The sequence below is a fragment of the Magallana gigas genome, chromosome 2 (assembly GCF_963853765.1).
Source record: "Magallana gigas chromosome 2, xbMagGiga1.1, whole genome shotgun sequence".
NCBI classification, from domain to species: Eukaryota; Metazoa; Mollusca; class Bivalvia; order Ostreida; family Ostreidae; genus Magallana; species Magallana gigas.
In genome coordinates this window covers 11,234,674-11,253,283 of record NC_088854.1, presented here as the reverse complement: position 1 = coordinate 11,253,283, position 18,610 = coordinate 11,234,674, and the positions used below count along the sequence as shown (strand labels likewise).

The 18,610-nt window shown below is 34.1% G+C and overlaps 1 protein-coding gene across 3 annotated transcripts in view; it reads left to right on the top strand.

Moving 5' to 3' along the window:
* Positions 1-18,610, top strand: part of LOC105326374 (transient receptor potential cation channel subfamily M member-like 2) — a 42,113-nt gene that overhangs the window by 11,103 nt on the left and 12,400 nt on the right. For 2 of the 3 annotated variants that reach the window (XM_034444864.2, XM_034444866.2), the window contains 20 exons: positions 1,393-1,594; positions 2,107-2,305; positions 2,470-2,617; positions 3,126-3,219; positions 3,337-3,464; positions 3,790-3,981; positions 5,284-5,439; positions 5,666-5,844; positions 5,989-6,241; positions 7,611-7,719; positions 10,211-10,311; positions 11,464-11,601; positions 11,707-11,850; positions 12,193-12,426; positions 13,744-13,918; positions 14,028-14,084; positions 14,341-14,376; positions 14,497-14,617; positions 17,131-17,341; positions 18,153-18,173. In XM_034444864.2, coding sequence (XP_034300755.2) covers positions 1,393-1,594; positions 2,107-2,305; positions 2,470-2,617; positions 3,126-3,219; positions 3,337-3,464; positions 3,790-3,981; positions 5,284-5,439; positions 5,666-5,844; positions 5,989-6,241; positions 7,611-7,719; positions 10,211-10,311; positions 11,464-11,601; positions 11,707-11,850; positions 12,193-12,426; positions 13,744-13,918; positions 14,028-14,084; positions 14,341-14,376; positions 14,497-14,617; positions 17,131-17,341; positions 18,153-18,173 — 2,898 coding nt within the window. The remainder of the gene's footprint in view (positions 1-1,392; positions 1,595-2,106; positions 2,306-2,469; positions 2,618-3,125; positions 3,220-3,336; positions 3,465-3,789; positions 3,982-5,283; positions 5,440-5,665; positions 5,845-5,988; positions 6,242-7,610; positions 7,720-10,210; positions 10,312-11,463; positions 11,602-11,706; positions 11,851-12,192; positions 12,427-13,743; positions 13,919-14,027; positions 14,085-14,340; positions 14,377-14,496; positions 14,618-17,130; positions 17,342-18,152; positions 18,174-18,610) is intronic. The other variant, XM_034444865.2, reaches the window with a different exon arrangement.

The window sequence follows — 18,610 nt, the reverse complement described above, 5'->3', positions numbered from 1 at the left end:
CTTCCTGTTAAATGACGACTTTGTTTATTTTTAGCCAAAATTTTCAAACAAATTTTTGTCAAAGATTTCTCAGCAACTGTTTATCGCAGATGCTTGAAATTTTAACACAGTGTTTGTTAAGGCATGCCATATCGTGGGATGTATTTTTGTACCAATCGGACGTCAACTTCCTGTTAAATGACGACTTTGCTTATTTTTTAACCAAAATTTTCAAACAAATTTTCGTCAAAGATTTCTCAGCAACTGTTTATCGCAGATGCTTGAAATTTTAACACAGTGTTTGTTAAGGCATGCCATATCGTGGGATGTATTTTTGTACCAATCAAACGTCAACTTCCTGTTAAATGACGACTTCGTTTATTTTTTGCCAAAATTTTCAAACAAATTTCCGTCAAAGAATTCTCAGCAGCTATTTATCGCAGATGCTTGAAATTTTAACACACTATTTGTTTAGGCATGCCATATTGTGGGATATATTTTTGTATCAACCGGACGTCAACTTCCTGTTAAATGACGACTTTGCTTATTTTTTAACCAAAATTTTCAAACAAATTTTCGTCAAAGATTTCTCAGCAACTATTTATCGCAGATGCTTGAAATTTTTACACAGTATTTGTATAGGCATGCCATATTGTGGGATATATTTCTGTACCAATCGGGTGTCAACTTCCTGTTAAATGACGACTTTGTTTATTTTTAGCCAAAATTTTCAAACAAATTTTTGTCAAAGATTTCTCAGCAGCTATTTTTCGCAGTTGCTTGAAATTTTAACACACTATTTGTTTTGGCATGCCATATCGTGGGATATATTTTTGTATCTATCGGACGTCAACATCCTGTTAAATAATGACTTTGTTTATTTTTTGCCAAAATTTTCAAACAAATTTTCGTCAAAGATTTCTCAGCAGCTATTTATCGGAGATGCTTGAAATTTTTACATAGTGTTTGTTAAGGCATGCCATATTGTGGGATATATTTTTGTACCAATTGGACGTCATCTTCCTGTTAAATGAGTACTTTGTTTATTTTAGCCAAAATTTTCAAACAAATTTTCCTCTAAGATTTCTCAGCAGCTGTTTATCGCAGATGCTTGAAATTTTAACACACTATTTGTTTAGGCATGCCATATTGTTGGATATATTTCTGTACCAATCGGATGCCAGCTTTCTGTTAAATGTCGACTTTGCTTATTTTGCATATTCACATCAGAGCGGGGGTATCACTAGTGAGCATTGGCTCACAGATATCTTGTTTTATACTGTAATGCTGATTTGATCAGAGTTATTGCTATTGTTGCTCAGGTGAGCGATGTGGCCCCAGGGCCTCTTGTTTAAATTGAGGTGGTATTTTTAGATTAGACCTTCATGGTTTATTCTTTTCTCTTGAATGAAGGAAATGGGCATTAATATTAAGAACGAAGGCATTAGACCCAACAGCGACCTCTATGAGCTGAATCCAGACCACACCCACTTTATTTTTGTGGACGAGGAGGACCGAGATCGAATGTTCTTTACAAACATCCGATGTCAGCTGGAGCAGCAATTTCAGTATGGGGTGGGCCGAAAGAGACGCCTTCGGAGACTGTTCAGTTGGGGTAACCTCATTAAAAACCATCTTATTCACCTTAATCATACCCTCACTCAACTTGTGGCAGAGGGGATATCCATGTAGCATCATTAACTGTGTGTGTATTGGTGGGTTAGTGTGCATGGTAGTATGTTAGTATACAAAAGCTTGTGGGCAAGATTGTAAATAAACTCAAAGCACTTAGTATCCTTAAACTTTGCATACCCTTAAGCATTATAATAAGTCAAACCTTACTTAGTTAATTATTGATTTCAAGTTTTTGGTGAATTGTCTTTTGAGAATCTGTTATTAAAAAGTACCAGTATATATGCTACTGAAATTTTGCACAACAGTAATTGTTAATAAAAGAATACAAAAGTTGATTTACAGCACATTTGAAACAAGATTTCCTGTTGCATGGGATGATTGGCAGTAAAAACGAAAAGAATTTACTTTTATGTAATTTTCAGTTAAATGAAGAGCAAGTTGGACTTGTTTAAATAGATCAAAAAATTATACACTTGCTTTGTTATTATTCAGGATCTGATGAACAGTACGATTTAAATGAGCCAGTCATAAAGAAGACAGTGCCAGTGGTTGGCTTGCTGGTTCAGGGGTCACCAAGGGGAGTGGACCATGTCTTGACCTACTTAACTAACAAAATGCCAGTTGTCCTGTTGAAGGGGAGTGGAGGGGTGGCAGATCTATTGGCCTACGCATTTGAAGAGCTGCTGGAAAGGTGGGCTTTGAAACTTGTAATGTTCTTAAGTGTGGTTGTCAGTTCAGGAGACAGACGACATCTGTCTAGTTATTAAACTTTCATGAAAGAAAAATTTATTTAAATAAGACTGTTAAAGTGCCCATATTTCATATATTTTATGAAATCTTTTGATTGGTTTTTAGATCTGATCCTGACTTTGAAGAACACTTCCTCAAACCAGAGTTAACAAGAATGATCTGCAAAGTATATCCGGAGGACTTTAAAGAAAATGACATGGCTCGTACAGAGTTCAGAGACAAAATTCTTCAGTGTTGTCACCTCGCCATAGAGGTAATTGCATACAAAGATTAAAACGCAGCCATGTAGAGATTGTCTCCCCACAAGATAAATTGAGCTGCTGCTAAATTTCAGAATTTTCATCAGGAATAAATAAGGAGGCTTCTGATGCTGGGGTTAGAAGCAGTTGTCTCTCTTCCTAAAGAGTCAAATGTTTGAGAATGACCCTTGGCTAGAAAACTCCTTTAGACAATGAATATACAGTCAACTCTTGTTATCTCAAACTCAAGTGGACTTAAAAATGCACAGAGGGTTGAGATATTGAGATTAAATTCAATTTGAAAAATAGTGAATTAGACTTTAAATAACTTAAAGATTTTCATGGTATTTTAGATACCTGTGTTCTAAAATCTAAAGTTAAACTGTATACTTAAAATTTAAGTTGAATGATATGATTATGGTGTTAATTAAAAAAAAATTGGTATCATGCTGTTGAGTTCTAAAGTATGATAGTAAGTTATTCATCCCTTTTGGTTGAGCAGCATTTATTTTTTATTTCTAGGATGAGCAAGTCTTTTTAACCATGGTGAACACACAGGGATGGGATGCAAACTTGAAGGATCTGGATAAATATCTTCTGAAGGCTCTATTTAATTGTATGTATTTTCTATACATGTATTATCAATTCAAACTGAATGAAAAATAAAGATATCAGAAGTATGATTGGAACAAGTTTATTGTGTTAATTTTTTCTATATTGTTCTGTGGTAAAGGTGAAAGGCAGACCAAAATGAAATGGAGGGAGAAAGTGTTCAAGGATCTACAGCTGATATTGGACTGGAATCGTCCAGACATGGCCCTCTCTATGATATTTCACAGAGATGACTGGGGCAAAATCAAGGTACATTTACAAACAAATCACTGTTTAATTGTAGGCTTAATATCTTTTATTAATAAATTGGGCACAAGGTGAATTATGGACAAAATGCATTTATGAAATGATTTAATGAATAAAGCATAAATAAAGTTTAGATTTCATGTGTAATAAAACGTTATTTGACCAGTAAACTATAAAATAACTGACCTTTATATGTGTCTCAGTTTTTACTATCAGATTAATTTTTAAGTGAACTTTTTGGTCATTCAGGTTGATTTTAATATTTTATCAACTGAAGACAGTCACAACCAATGTATACAGTACAATGGCACTAATTCTCTCCATGCAGGTCGACAAGAAACTGTTTGAGCAGGCCCTACTGAAGCTGAATAGGGAGGAGTTTGTAGAGATCTTTCTGGACCACGGGTTTCTAATTCACAAGTACCTCAACCACAAAAAGTACAAGCTTCTGTACGAGAAGGCAGACGACCGTGAGTTCTTTGTCAGTATTTGTCAGGAGAAGGTACTGGGTCAGATCGGGGTAAGTACCTGCTACATAGCTACTATTACTTTGACCCCTGAGGTCATAGAGACTTCACTTATGGGTTTGCAATATCCTATTTACATAAAAATATATAGAAATAATTCCTCTTAACAAAATAAAGATTGCAGTCAGTTGTGAATTTAATATGAAAGCAAGTAGTTATTAAAAGATTTCTAATTACCAGTAAGTCATAAAATAAACCTTTGGGTCATTAAAGGGCCAGTATTAATGTTGATAGAGAAAATGAATTTATTTTTTAATACTCGTATTGATATTGAAGGAAACTTGTACAGTAATATTTATTTAGAATGAAATCAGATGTAGGGAAATTTAACAAAATCCAATGTAGCAGTAACAAGAATAGCAAAATTTACACATCTTTCAGCTTTACTTCAAAGTCCAAAAAGTTAGAGCAATATTAATCAAATTTAGTGTTTCTATTTCACTGAAATTCCTACCATTTCAAATCCAAATTTCATTCTTGCAATATTGATTTTGCGTTTTTAACCGGGTTTTCCAACGGAAAAATCTGGTTATTAAAATGGTGAAAATGGCAGGCGGGCGGCTGCCAAAAAGGTACCCTCATTGTACAGATAACTCCTCCTACAGTTTTCAAGATAGGAAGTTGTTGTTTTGCAGATCAATTGTACATATATCAGAGGTGTGCATATTGCTAGGATTTTGATTTCTGATAATAAATTAATGAAAAAAATACCAGCTTTTGAACTTAGTCACTTTTTGGCAAAATAATGCATATAGGGTACCCTCATTGTACGGATAACTCCTCCTACAGTTTTCAAGATAAGAAGTTGTTCTTTTGCAGATCAATTGTACATATATCAGAAGTGTGCATATTGCTAGGATTTTGATTTCCAATAATTTATGAAAAAAATACCAGCTTTTGAACTTAGTCATTTTTTGGCAAAATATTGCATATAGGGTACTCCATTTCACTGGATACGGGTTGACATGGATTATGAATACAGTTCACATGAAAGAAAACCCGGTTTGCTGTCACATTGACAGCTTTTCACTTGTATTTACATTCCATTGATAATCAAAGGATATACATTTGTATTTCTAAATGAAAGACCTATTAATGCTTAGTTACTGGGTACTCTTGTATTTTTTAACATTGAGGTACATTGTATTATTTGTACTGCATGAGTCAGTGTAATGAAAGCTTTGATCTGAAATGTACATGTACCTGAATCTCTTGAGTAGACTATGTGTTTGTGTACATTAAGGTATTTGTGTTGTAGAAGACAGTGTAATGGATTCTATAATCTGAACTGACAGGTATTTGACCAGGCTCTGGATGCCAATTTCTTGGCGAATGACTTGAACCGACTCATCTTCAAACTGATCGGCCTGAGTGACTTTGTCCAGCCTTATGAAATGTCAATGAATTCTGTAGGCCTGTATGTGCTGGACCCTGCTGTAGCAGAAAGAAAGGTATCAGTACACATACTTTTAAAGTACCTCATCCTACTGTATGTAAGCAAGATTATTTTAGAATAGGAAGATGTGAGTATAGTGATTCCTTAAAAGCACGACCTACAGCTGTATCTGCAATGCTGAACCTTTTGAGTGTTGATTCTCTTTATCTTTGCAATGCTTTTGTTGCATTTGATATTGCAACTACATGTATATGTTGACGATAAATGGGGATGTATTTCAGGCTCTGAACTGGTTGACAGTTTGGGCTGTACTGATGAACAGACACAAGTTGGCCAAGGTGCTGTGGAACCGCTGTGATGAACCTATAGCTCTAGCTCTAATCTGTAGCAATCTATACAAAGAGCTGGCTAAAAACTGCATGGAGCTGTTCCTACGAACAGAAATGGAGAGAAATGCAAAGTAATTCTTTATTGTAATTTAACAGTAAATAAATCTACAATTCTTTGTCCTCTAACCATTGCATTTTTTTGCAATTTTCACTTTCTTGAAAAATAAATGATTCCGCAGAAATATGCTTGACAAATCATTTGTATCTATAACCAGGGAGTTTGGTGACAAAGCCCTGGGGGTGCTAGATATTGGGTACATGGACTCGAGTGAGCAGACCTACAGCATGCTGAGCGCCCCTCTTAAGGATTTTAACAACAAGACCTCCATTGAGATCGCTCATGATGCTGGCTACATCGGATTCATTGCCCATCCCTGCTGTCAGAAATGGCTGACTAGAAAACTGTTTGGTGCAATTCAGGTCAAAGAATTAGATTTGGGTTTTTTGACACTTCCTAACTGGTTTAAGGTAAGTTTGTATCGACATTTTGCTGTTTCAAGATCTCAGCATTGCCATGTTTTCCGCAGTTATGAAAGACTGGTCACCTCAATAGCTTGATTATTTATGCAGTTAGTTACTGTATTTTGCTCATTTTTAGAAACCCTTAGATTAGATGATCTGGGGGATGAAACAATTTTTTTTTCACTGATCACTGTGAAAATTAGTACCTATGATTAAAAAGGAAGTCACCATATATTGATAAGACTTATTTATTAACAGTAATAAAAAGCTGAAGGCAATAAGAAAAATTAAAAATGTTTGATAGTACCGGTAATAAAGAATTAGAAGAAGCAGACATTAGCGATTAAATTCATCATATTTTCATCATAAAAGCAACCAAATTTCGGTCATTATTTCCCTACTTTTCCCTTTTCCCTATTTACTACTAGTGGAACTACTTCAAACTTTGAAAGAGAATTTAATTACAGTAACACTCGTCTAGTATGAACACGGATATAGCGAAATCTCAGATAAAGCGAAGTTTTTTTTATACCCCAGTAAAATTCTAAACAAATCTTTGCAAAATTTAATGGATATAACTAATTTACTGATATAGCGAACTGATTTTGAGTCCCGTAAAGGTGGAAAATAAACAAAATTTAACACTTTTTAGCGAATTTCTCTACAGTTTAAAAAGTTTGGCTAACCATTCATGATAGTTTGAAGGAATTTATTTTCACATAAATTCTTCAAATAACAATCTGATTATTAAAGGTATCAAATGAAAGGACTTTCATTCTAAGCCTCAATTAGCAAAAATTGTCCTTTGACAAAGGAAACCATTTATATAGTGAATTCGCTTTAGTAAGTATTATGAATTTGTTTTACGGATATAACGAATTACGGGTACATGTATGGCGAATTAAATCCATTGGTCCCTAGGACTTCATTATAACCGAGTTTTATTGTACATGTATGCTGCTAAATAATGCATTTTCCTCCACAGTAAGAGAGGTTGCTTGGCTTAGCGGTGCTCTTGTTATGTTTGACTGCAACCGGGAGTTGCAATCTCCATCACAACTTACCATAACTGTTTACTCTAAACATTTTAATTTTTTTACTCAGCAATGATAGTTTCCTATGCACATGTAAACAGTATTTACTTTGAATTAATAATATGTAATGCTATCATTGAATGTACTCATAAACAACACCAATACCTAATGTAACAACATGATTTAAAATGGGTAACCCCACCGCTATTCCAAAGTCCATAAAAGCAGTGACCCGTACAAACCAGTGTAATTAGTACTTTCCGAGAAATCGCGGAATTTTACCACCGTGGAGTTAAAATGACTTACAGTACATGAATACTTTTAAGTGAGTCTTTTTGTAGATTCTGGTTAGTGTTTTCTTCATCTTCCCCATATATATTTGGATTGGATTTGTTCCAAAAGCGTCTAGCTGGAAGAAGAGGAGAGGAATAACTTTTCAAGTGGATTCTGGTAATAAATGTGTAAACAAAAAAGATACACATGCAATTATCATAAGTAGAGTTTGCACAGGCATTTATAAAGTCTTACTCCCCAGGAATAAAGACTTTTAAAAGTAATTTTTGAATGATATTGAAGAATGATTTTTGAGTCGTCATACGAAGTGAGCGAGTCCTTGTTATCATACCGTTTCTGCGAAAATTTTGCACTACATTATTCATGCGCTAATGAAAATAGTGCATACATTAACCTCTTTTGTTTGCGTGATTGCCAATTTGAAATGGTTAAACAATCTTATCTTTTTTTTACACATATATTTTTTAAGTTTTTCTTGTTTAAAAAATAAATAAAACAAATCAAAGTAGTTCTTGTTCAATCGCTGCCCATGAATTCGACAACTTTTCCATTCCATATTAAGCGTAAAATCTATTTTTAGAAAGACCCAGCTTGCGAAGTGAGAAGACCCTTGCTGTCATCGGATCTCTTAAGAGTGGATTTTGAGCACAAACGTGAATTGATAATGTGCGATATAATGCAAATAACTCTTATTTCTTCGTCATTGAAATATACTGGACCTTTGTCTCTATCCTACGATATTATGCATTGCCAGTCTGGCAGGCATTGCCAGTCTATTATTGAAATGTCAACAGAAACGTGTTAAATCAAAGTACTGAAAGTACTGACACGAGTTGATGATTCAGGAATCAGACATTTATTGACCCTTTTCTGCTTTCAACACGCAGAATTTGAAATAATCATGAATTAAGTATAGAAGTATCTTATTTTCACTGACTACAACATCTCAAAGATAAAAAAAAATTCATGAATCGTGAAAGATATTTTTTTAAATATATAGGATATCTAAATATTATTATCATATAATTTAATATGATAAAGCTGGTCTCATAAAGGTGATGTCTGCTACAATGAGCCCTGTAATTTTTGTTCACCTATGTTTAATTTATTTACAAAAGACAGAATTTTTTTTTATGTATTACTAACAATGTAATAAAAACAAATACATCAAAATATTGACAACATGTTCACAGGGAGTCGACTCTTAGGCCCTTCAGGCCTTTGATTCTTTGAAAATAGAGTAACTATTATTCGTATGAATTTTATTGAAGGAAATATAGGACATTGCTAGAATAAATTGAGGAACCAGTAGGGGACCAGGATTGCTTAAATAGTAAACTCCCAGAATCCTTTGTTTTGTTTTCACTTCTCTTTTTTCTTGGAAAATGCACATTCATACTAATGTATTTAAATTTTTCAGAGTTTTTATCTGTGATAACAGTACAAATCAATTTTATAATGTAAAATCCAAGCAGTTCATCAATGCTATGGCTGGGATGCATACATATATGTGTTCAACAGAGCAGGTGCTCGCAAGAAGTCACTAAAATTTGTTCTGGATATAGGAAATTTTGATGAGCGCAAATAAAAACAAGCATTCTGAGAGTATTGCATAAGCAATACACGTCCCCTACCGGTTTGTATTATTCTATGAAAGCTTCGACGCATACATCTATTTCAAAACTATAATAAAGGAGATGTTATGCTTTAATCAGAGATAGATGAACAGAGGAAATTCAAACTACATAGTTGATATAGAAATTAAATAAAAAATGGGTTAAATAATACTCTTTATTTTATCTCCAGTAATTTCGCCAAGTCCATTAAGTATTTGCTGGTAAAAATTTGTGAAAACAATGCACTGTAATGCAGAATATCATTTCTTACCGTCTTCTGTTCCCTGAATCAACAGACTAACCTGATAGCGAACCCGATTGTAATAATACAAAATACCCCGTCGATTAAATTTACAACACAATGCTTGACACTATTTTACAGATTGAACTTATTTGATTGTTAGAAACAATAAAAGGAATGGTACAAGTAAATCATGATATTATTACTGACTACATACTTTGCTCGTTTATTCAATACACACCGAATCCGACAACGAACCCGAACATTAAAAAAATGGAATATAAAAAATTTAATTTTCTGGAAAATATGTCAACCAGCTGTTACAAAAGTGTAAACTTGATCTGTAGTTTGACATTTTGAAGCTGTTCAGCAAATTTCATATTATTCCTCAAACGCATAAAGAAAAAAAGTGTGGAAAACTGAAGTGGGACAGACAGACGAATGGACGGACAGACAGACGGACTGACGGACGCAGAGGAAAGCTATAGTCCCCTCTGGTGAAACCTGTAGGGGACTAATAACATCAAAATGTCAATAATAATATGATCACTATGTGAAAATTATATAATAAGGAATTATTCTTTGATTATTATGAGGTGATAAATTTTGGTCAGGGGTGATCAAATCTTAACATCAGGCTATTATAAAGTCCCCCTGGCTTTATTGGATTTGATCACCCCTGGCCATATTTGATGACCTCATAATACTAAAAAAAGAAATAAATGAGAAGAACAAAGAAAAATCATATGCATCAAAATAACCTGTATTGTCTTTAACATAAATCTTCCAGACTCAAAAGTGGTGGATAATGATATCTCAGATTCAGATGATGAGGAAGAAGATGAGAACTTGCCAACATCAAAATCTCTCCTTCAGAATGAATTGGAAAGGGTAGCAAAAATTTTATTTCCTAATAATAATCGCTGCACCGTACATGTATTCACTCTTGCTAAACTAAATATCTCCCAAAGCTGTGAACAAATCTTGAAAAAAATCACCAACATCTGTTATTCAAAACAAAAATACATGGCAAGGTTAACAAAACTCAACTTTAAAAAAAAACTATTCATTTAATTTATCATGTAAGTCTATTGGCATTATGCAAATTTCTAAAAAAAAAAAAAAAAAAAAAAAAGGTGAAAACCTGATGAGTGCTGATTTGAGAATCCTTCTTTCAATTACATACTTTAAAAAAAATTTCTGTTTGAAAATTTAAGAGTTGAACATCTGACATTACACTCGTTAATGTATACAGGTACACGTACATCTATTTATGTGAAGTATCTAATTTGCATTCAATTCAATGGTTTATTGACATCACCATGTTGGCATACAGTCAAAATGAAATCAAATGACAGTCAAAAGAATATTATAGCATAAAGGCAATAGCATGCAAGACAGTTTTATACAATTCTTTATAGTCCCTGTAATTGTTTTCTCTGCATAAAGCATTTATATAAGTACACGTAGATACATTAACATTTTGTAGAATTATACTCACATGGATTAACAATTTCTTTTATTGGATCAATACCACAGTATACTTTATCATTGTAAATATTACAATTATAATGAAATTGAAGATTGTCATACACAGGACAGTAAAGTACAATATGTTCTTCATTTTCAACTAATAATTTACAAGCATAGTTTAAACGTTTTTCCTTAGGGATAATTGGTTTACAATATCTACATGTTTCAATAAATAGTGAATGTGCCCTTACTCTTTATCTTATTAGCTGTGATCTTTCATGCTTTTTCAAGGAAAACCTTAAGTAATCTTTCAACTTATACCTGTTTATATTTGATATTTTACTGTAAAACTGAAGTTTTTCTGAGTTAGAAGATGAGATTTTGTTCTGTTGTTCAAAGATCATATCAACAAAAGTTTTATTTAACTTAGACCTCAAATCCTTATGGGAAATATCTGAAGATGTAAAGTTTAGATTTTGTTGAAGATTAAACATCTTGCTTTGCCATGAAGTATAAGTAAGTAAGTATAAGTAATTTGGCAGTATTTGATATATATATTTTGTGTCACAGTTTAAGAAAAGGAAGAAGCTAACAGTTAGAAGGAGATTGCAAAGTGCTTTTCAGAAGCAAGTAGAGAAGGAAATACCTTTGTGGAAGAAAATATACCTACTTTGGAGTGCTCCAATCACAACTTTCTGGGTAACTCAGGTATGGATGAATCCAACCAGGACACAGATGTTGATTATGAATTATTGTTTTAAACTGAAGAACACTAGAATACTTGATACTCAATTAAATCTTTCTTGATTTTAGACCATGTACTTTTGCTTCCTTGGTTTGTTTTGTCTGGCTGTGTTGTGGCCCACCTGTGGAAACTTTTACCTGGACCTGACTCTGTGGCTGTGGACCTCCATCATCCTGATTGACCTAGTTCAACGGACATACACAAAGCACATCGTAAGCAGATACCTTCATGTCTCTTATCTTTCTATTTCATTTGGTTGATCTAAGAGTAAAGTTCATGTAAGGTAAATGTGTACAATAGGTAGTATGATGCAGGAAAATTAGAAATAATGTAAAGGAAAGAACTAACCTGCAGCTGGTTACAGAGCGGACAATAACATTGCCAGGTGTTAGTATGTCAGTGTGCAAAAGCTTGTGGGCAAGATTAAAAGAAAACTATTAATAGCATTTGAATTTATTAAAGCAATGCTGTTCTTTGACATTTCTTTTCAATGATGAATGTTGTACATTAATGTTGAAATACTAAAGCTATCATTCACATAATATTCTTTTTAGCAACACAAAGCAGTTAATATCCTTGGCCCTTTCTGTGAGATAATCCTTGTGATGTTTTTCCTGATCATGTACCTGGTTTTGAGGATTATACCACACTGGTTTAACTCGGCTGACATCATCACCAGTAAGGTCGTGCTCAGCATAGCCCTCATCTTCTTCTTCTACCGACTGCTGGGCATCTACCTCCCAATCTCTCCAACGCTGGGGCCCATGCTGGTCAGGATGAACAGAATGGTAGGTTACATACTCAACAACAAAATGACAAGTGTATTATGCTGTATATTTCATGCTTCACATTTAATGCATTTGCAAGCAGTGGTTAAAGGCCTAGACATATCATTTTAATATACCGTAATCCGGTGAATATAATACGCAGTTGTGTACAATACGCACCCCCCACTTTGGACTTGAAAATGGTGAAAAAAAGCTTGTTGGGATGTATAATACGCATCAAAAAAATTGACCAAACGGTAATCCTGAGTATCAACAAAGCAGTTATAATTTGTATGTACGCTCAAATTCATCGCGGGAATACGCTACCGGAAATAAGAAACACACTATATTTTCTTAGATACAGATTTATTGTAACTAATACATCGCGGTAGTATCTTTAATTCATAATCAATGTTTTAAATAGACCTAGTATTATATTTTCTACCGTAAATAAAATCAACTACTTATATAATTGTTTAGTCATTACAATCCCTGTGAAGTGAAAAACGGACGATGTACAGGTATGGAGATAACGGACCTAATTAAATTCTTAAATGACTCTGATCAAAGTGATCAATTAGAGGCCTGGAACATAATAAAATATATGCACAAATAGTTGTGTTGTGTATAGTACACATAGCCTAAGGGGGGTGTCTGAGATACCCAAGGTGTCAAGTGTTAGCGGGGGGGGGGGGGGGGGGGTACAACTGTTTCAATGGCTTCAATTAACGGAATAGGTTATAGAATAATTTATATTCCTAATTATTTGCAATAAATTAATTAGCATTACATGAAAATGGTTAAAAATGAGCCAAATGATGTGTAGGCTGTTTTCAAAGATCTGTTACAAATAGCACGTGGCCATCCAAGTCCGCATTCTATAAATAACAGCTGGTAATGGCGGCGTACACGGAGATAAAGAATAGGCAGTTCAAATTAATTTTTAAAGGCCATTTTGAAACAGTTTATTTATTAACAGACTTAAAGTGTACATTTTCTTTAATTGCATGCTATAACAATGATTTCCTAAGGGTTAAATAATAATATATATGTGATAATGAAGGAATGTTACGATGTATAGCGGGGTATCGGTCCTGTCTGTGAACAGCATAGGTAATACGGCAGTATGATACCCCGTGCTTCAACTAGGGAAAAAATATGTCCAAATCCTATAGGGATGTATCATACGCACCCCTTTCTCATGGTAAAAAATGCTGGGAAAAAAGTGCGTATTATAATCACCGGATTACGGTACACCAGTTTCACTTGCTCTTTTTCATTTCTTGTCTGCATACATAGACAATATGAATACTGATGATTTGAATGGTTTCTCTCTAGATTAAGTACGATTTCGTGGACTTCATTCGGATGTTTTTGGTGTTCATGATATCTGGAGGAGTGACTATCCAGGCCATACTGTACCCTAACTACCCTCTGGGGATAGATCTTGTGAAAAGGGTCCTGACACGCCCACTCTTTGCTATGTTTCTCACCCAGATTGCAGATCTTGATGGTAAAGCAGATTTCCTCTATTATCTTTCATCCATATTTAATTTGACTTTTTTCTAATTAACATTTTGTTAAATTCAATATGTATGTTTGAATTATATATTTTTCTTCAGGAGACACAAGCTGTTCAGGTCACTACAATAATGTGTCAATAGGTTTTTGTACAGCAGGTAAATGTTTTATCGTGTACTGGAATCAGCATTTCTGCATATTTTTAACAAGAATCATTCAGGGTTGAACATTAATTTTGTTATTTAAACTTGAAAAATGAACTTTTTCAATTTTCTATTTGTGGTATTTTGATTTAGACTGCAATTTTATTGAAAATATACTGAAAAATGATTTGCTTTTGACATGATTCAGCTTAAATTTTTTTTTATAAAAAACACATGTAAATGGCAACTTGTAACAGTGAATGTTTTTCAGATGTCAACTTTAGAGGATCCCACTATGCTAATCCAGGTACCAATATTTCTGATCTATGTATTAGTAAATAAAGATAAGTGTACATGTAATTCACTTCAAATGGCTGGTTAGGAAAAATTTTGTTCCCAATTTGTCATGACCCCTGTGTGTTTGTAGAGTCTGTGATCCTGCCCATCCAGAAGTGTCCGTACTCCAGCCTGTTCGGTTACCTCATCACCATACAGTATCTGCTGATCTGTAAACTGGTCCTCGTCACACTGCTGTTTGCCATGTTTGCGTAAGTATATGTAAATGCATGTTTCATGTTATCATTACTGATATATCATATTGATTAATTGAGATATCACTCAATAGAAGTTCAGAAATAATGATTTAAAAATTCTTATCCATTGTCTTTTTTACATGTAAAAGCATCATCTTGAAAAACAGTTTCTGGTTTGAAATGGTTCCAGAAAACAAAAGTTGATTAAATGTAGGAAGTAATGACTTTTGGAGTTGAGTACATGTATTTTTAATAGACAGTAATGATGGGAAATACAGACCTTGGTTAATCCTGTTTGTTAATGTTTTTGTTATCAATGATAAGCTCAACTGATTGGTTTTAATTTTTATAGTCACAAGCATTTTTAGATACAGCAACAATTTAGCTGGTTAAATAACTTGCCCTTGCTAGTTTCTTGATAAATTAATGAACAAGGACATTGTGTAGTTATATTCTTTGATAGTCACAATACATACATGTAATCCAGCCCAAGTCATGTTCACATTTTACTAAAAGAAGATATGTGCTGTGCATCAGCAGCATACTAAATGTATATATTTTCACTGCATGCGCTGTTTTATAGTAATGAACATAGAGGTTTTGAATCTGAACTGTGCTATTTAAGTTTTCTCTTTTGGAGGTCAGATTTTTTAAAGGATTTGGGTCCACAAAAAAAAACCCCTAAACTTTTTGTTGCATTTTTGACAAACAATCCTCCACTTTCTGTTGCATTGACTGTCCTTAGTTTGTTGTAGAAGTCCTTGGTTACAAAACCTGTAGATTTTTACTGTGCACCTACGTGTTCATTTCCAGAGTGGTAGTCTCCCTGCATCAGAAGTTTGTGTGTGTGTTTGTTTGAACAGAAGGTAAAGGTGACCAGGTGTTGGAACCACCTTACCACTAACCTTGATTCCCTAATTATTTCCCCTCAGTAGCATTTGTTAATTAATCCTATTAATTACTGTAAATTCCTTATTTTACGCAAGTACTTAATTCCACGATTCGGCTGTTTCGTATCAAATCACGAGAATATAAAACCGTGAGCACCAACTTTTTATTATGATTTCCTATAGTTCAAAACTGTCTGGAAAATAAAAGCGTGATTCAAAAATCCGCGATGGTTGCATTTCGCGATTTTACGCGGATAATAATTCCTCGCGTTTATTAGGAATCTACAGTAACAGCCTTGCACTAGTTATCAGCACAACCCCCAAATGAAGGATGCTAAAATCAGAGGAGTCCAAAGCATGTTACTTGATCCATGTTGATGTTTTACTAGCAATGGTCACTGCATGTACTAATTTCTATTTCCTTATAACCAGAGTTCAGTGAATGATAAAACACGTAAACCATCAGACATACCGGTACATGTATTTACCTGGATATGTATAGTATTGTTTCAGCAATGAAGAATCTTCAAGTTGGAAGATTTGATGTTTAATAAAATTATTTGATTACCGGTAATTTGTTCAAGGATATGCTTTTTCCTCAGTGTAGGAAACAGTCATTGTCTCTTGAGATACCATACAATCATTAACATTTTTGGGAGCCAATTTTCTGGAATTGTCAATTATTCACAGATTTTTGGGGACTTTATTTTGTGATTCACTTTGAATACAATTTATGAATAAATATTGTGTTTCATGATTATCATAGTATGTAATTTTTTGAGTTGAGTGAGGTGGACAAAAACTTAAACAGCTACAAATTGTAATGGGTCCACAGTACATGTGTTATTATACCCCCCACAAACGAAGTTTGGGGGGTATATAGGAATCGCCTTGTCCCTCTGTCCGTCCGTCCATCCGTCCGTCTGTCTGTGCAATCGTGTCCGGTCCATATCCTTCTTTTGGAGAAACATTGGAAGTTCTTACTTCACACAAAGATTGCTTATGACCTAAGGGTGTGTCATAACCTTGACCCAAGGTCATTTGGGCAAGGTCAAGGTCACTGGCAGAAAAAATACAAAATTTGTGTCCAGTCCATATCTTTCTTATGGAGAGTTATTGGAAGTTCTTACTTCACACAAAGATTGCTTATGACCAAAGGATGTGTCATGACCTTGACCCAAGGTCATTTGGGCAAGGTCAAGGTCGTTGGGATAAATAGTGCAAAATTCGTTTCCGGTCATTATCTTTCTTATGGAGAAGCATTGAATGTTCTAACTTCACACAAATATTGCTTAGGACCAAAGGGTGCGTCATGACTTTGACCCAAGGTCATTTGGGCATGGTCAAGATCACTGGCAGAAAAAGTGCAAAATTTATGTCCGGTCATTGTCTTTCTTATGGAGAAGCATTGAATGTTCTTACTTCACACAAATATTGCTTATGACCAACAGTTTTAAAAAAAATAGAGCAGTTGTTATTTATAGAAAATGGACGGTGAAATAGATTCATCCAATATTTTCTATAATTGGAAAAATACACGCATTATGATTTTTATCTTAGCGGGGGGTATCAATTGTGAGCTTGCTCACAGTACCTCTAGTTGCCACTGTTTCGAGTCTTCCCTGCTTCTCTCCCCAGACTGACCATCACCAAGGTGGACAATGAGGCCAGCGAGATCTGGAAGTTCCAGAGGTACGCACTCATCATCGACTTCGAGGAGAGGCTGAATCTACCTCCTCCTTTTATCATCTTTAGCTACATCTGTATTCTTCTGAAGAAGATTTACAACAAGATGAAGGGATGCAAGAGAAACTGCTGCACCTTCTGCTGTTGCAGTAAGAAAGCTAAGGTTTGTGGTCTTATCACTCCGTCAATGTATAGCTGCATCTATAGCTTTAGTCATGTTGTCAATCTTTGTTTCATGAGCAGGAGATCATTTGATAAAATATGGCTTTGTAATTCAATGGTGTAATCTATTGGCTGATGATTTTTTTTATTGGATGGGATGGCAAAATGTCAGATTCAACTACCATCACCAAAAGAGGCTCAATTTGAGAGAAACAAATCGAAATCTATTGATTCCTGGATCTAATCAGTATTTCATGTGAAAGAGTGCTGTCTGAGAGAATGAATGGTCTGCATTTAGACAAAGTTTGACAACAGTCTTGGTAATACTTAGACACTTACATTACTTAATCACATTGACAACAGATGTAAATTTGCTGAAGTATTCCCAGCATCATAGATAAGGATATTGTCGGATTCTTTTTTTTAATAGTTTTTATGTATTTTTTGTTTTACTTTGTTTATTTCAATAAAAAGTGGGTTTCTTTTATGGTAATCTTAAGTATAATTTCTTTCTTGGATAATAAATTGATTAAATTGACTATACACTAATGGAAATCACATTCTGTTGAAAAGAGTCAAATTTAAATGCATGTAATTCAGAACATAAAACTAGTACATGTGTACTGGTTATAGAAAAGAACCGATTTCAAAAACGTCATCATAATTTTGTTTATATTTATTATCATGATATACATTCAGATTACAATGAAATAAAGTTAAAGTATTTTACTTCATAAACAAAAGTACATTCATCTAGATCTATATAAGATAAGAATTAATCTTATTAATCCACAATTTATTTTTCTGTCTAGTGTTCACCTGCAAGCACTTCAGTAAGTGGAGGGTTGATGTACTTTTGGTCTAGATTTGTAAATGTTGACATTGTTTGATTGTTCTAGCTGGAAAACACACTCACTGTTAAACACCAACATTTCTTTTATCTTGTTTTGTAGACTATGTCACTGTGAGTTAGATATCACCTCTCGAATGCTATTTTCTTGGTTGGAGTAAACAATCATGTACCCATTCAATTTTTTGTGTTATACAATCATGTATATAATGCTTTATTTTGGAACAGATGATGTTTTACTGTATGTCCCATGTATAAAACGTATTTGTCTCCCTTAGAGCTAATTTTAAAATACTGTCGATTTACCCACTTGGTTACAGTCTTGTTTTTGTCAGCAGCTCGCTAAATCCAGACGCCCGTTGCTTTGCCGGCATCAAAGACATGCCACAGAACTGCCCATGCAGTATGACTGCAATAGAG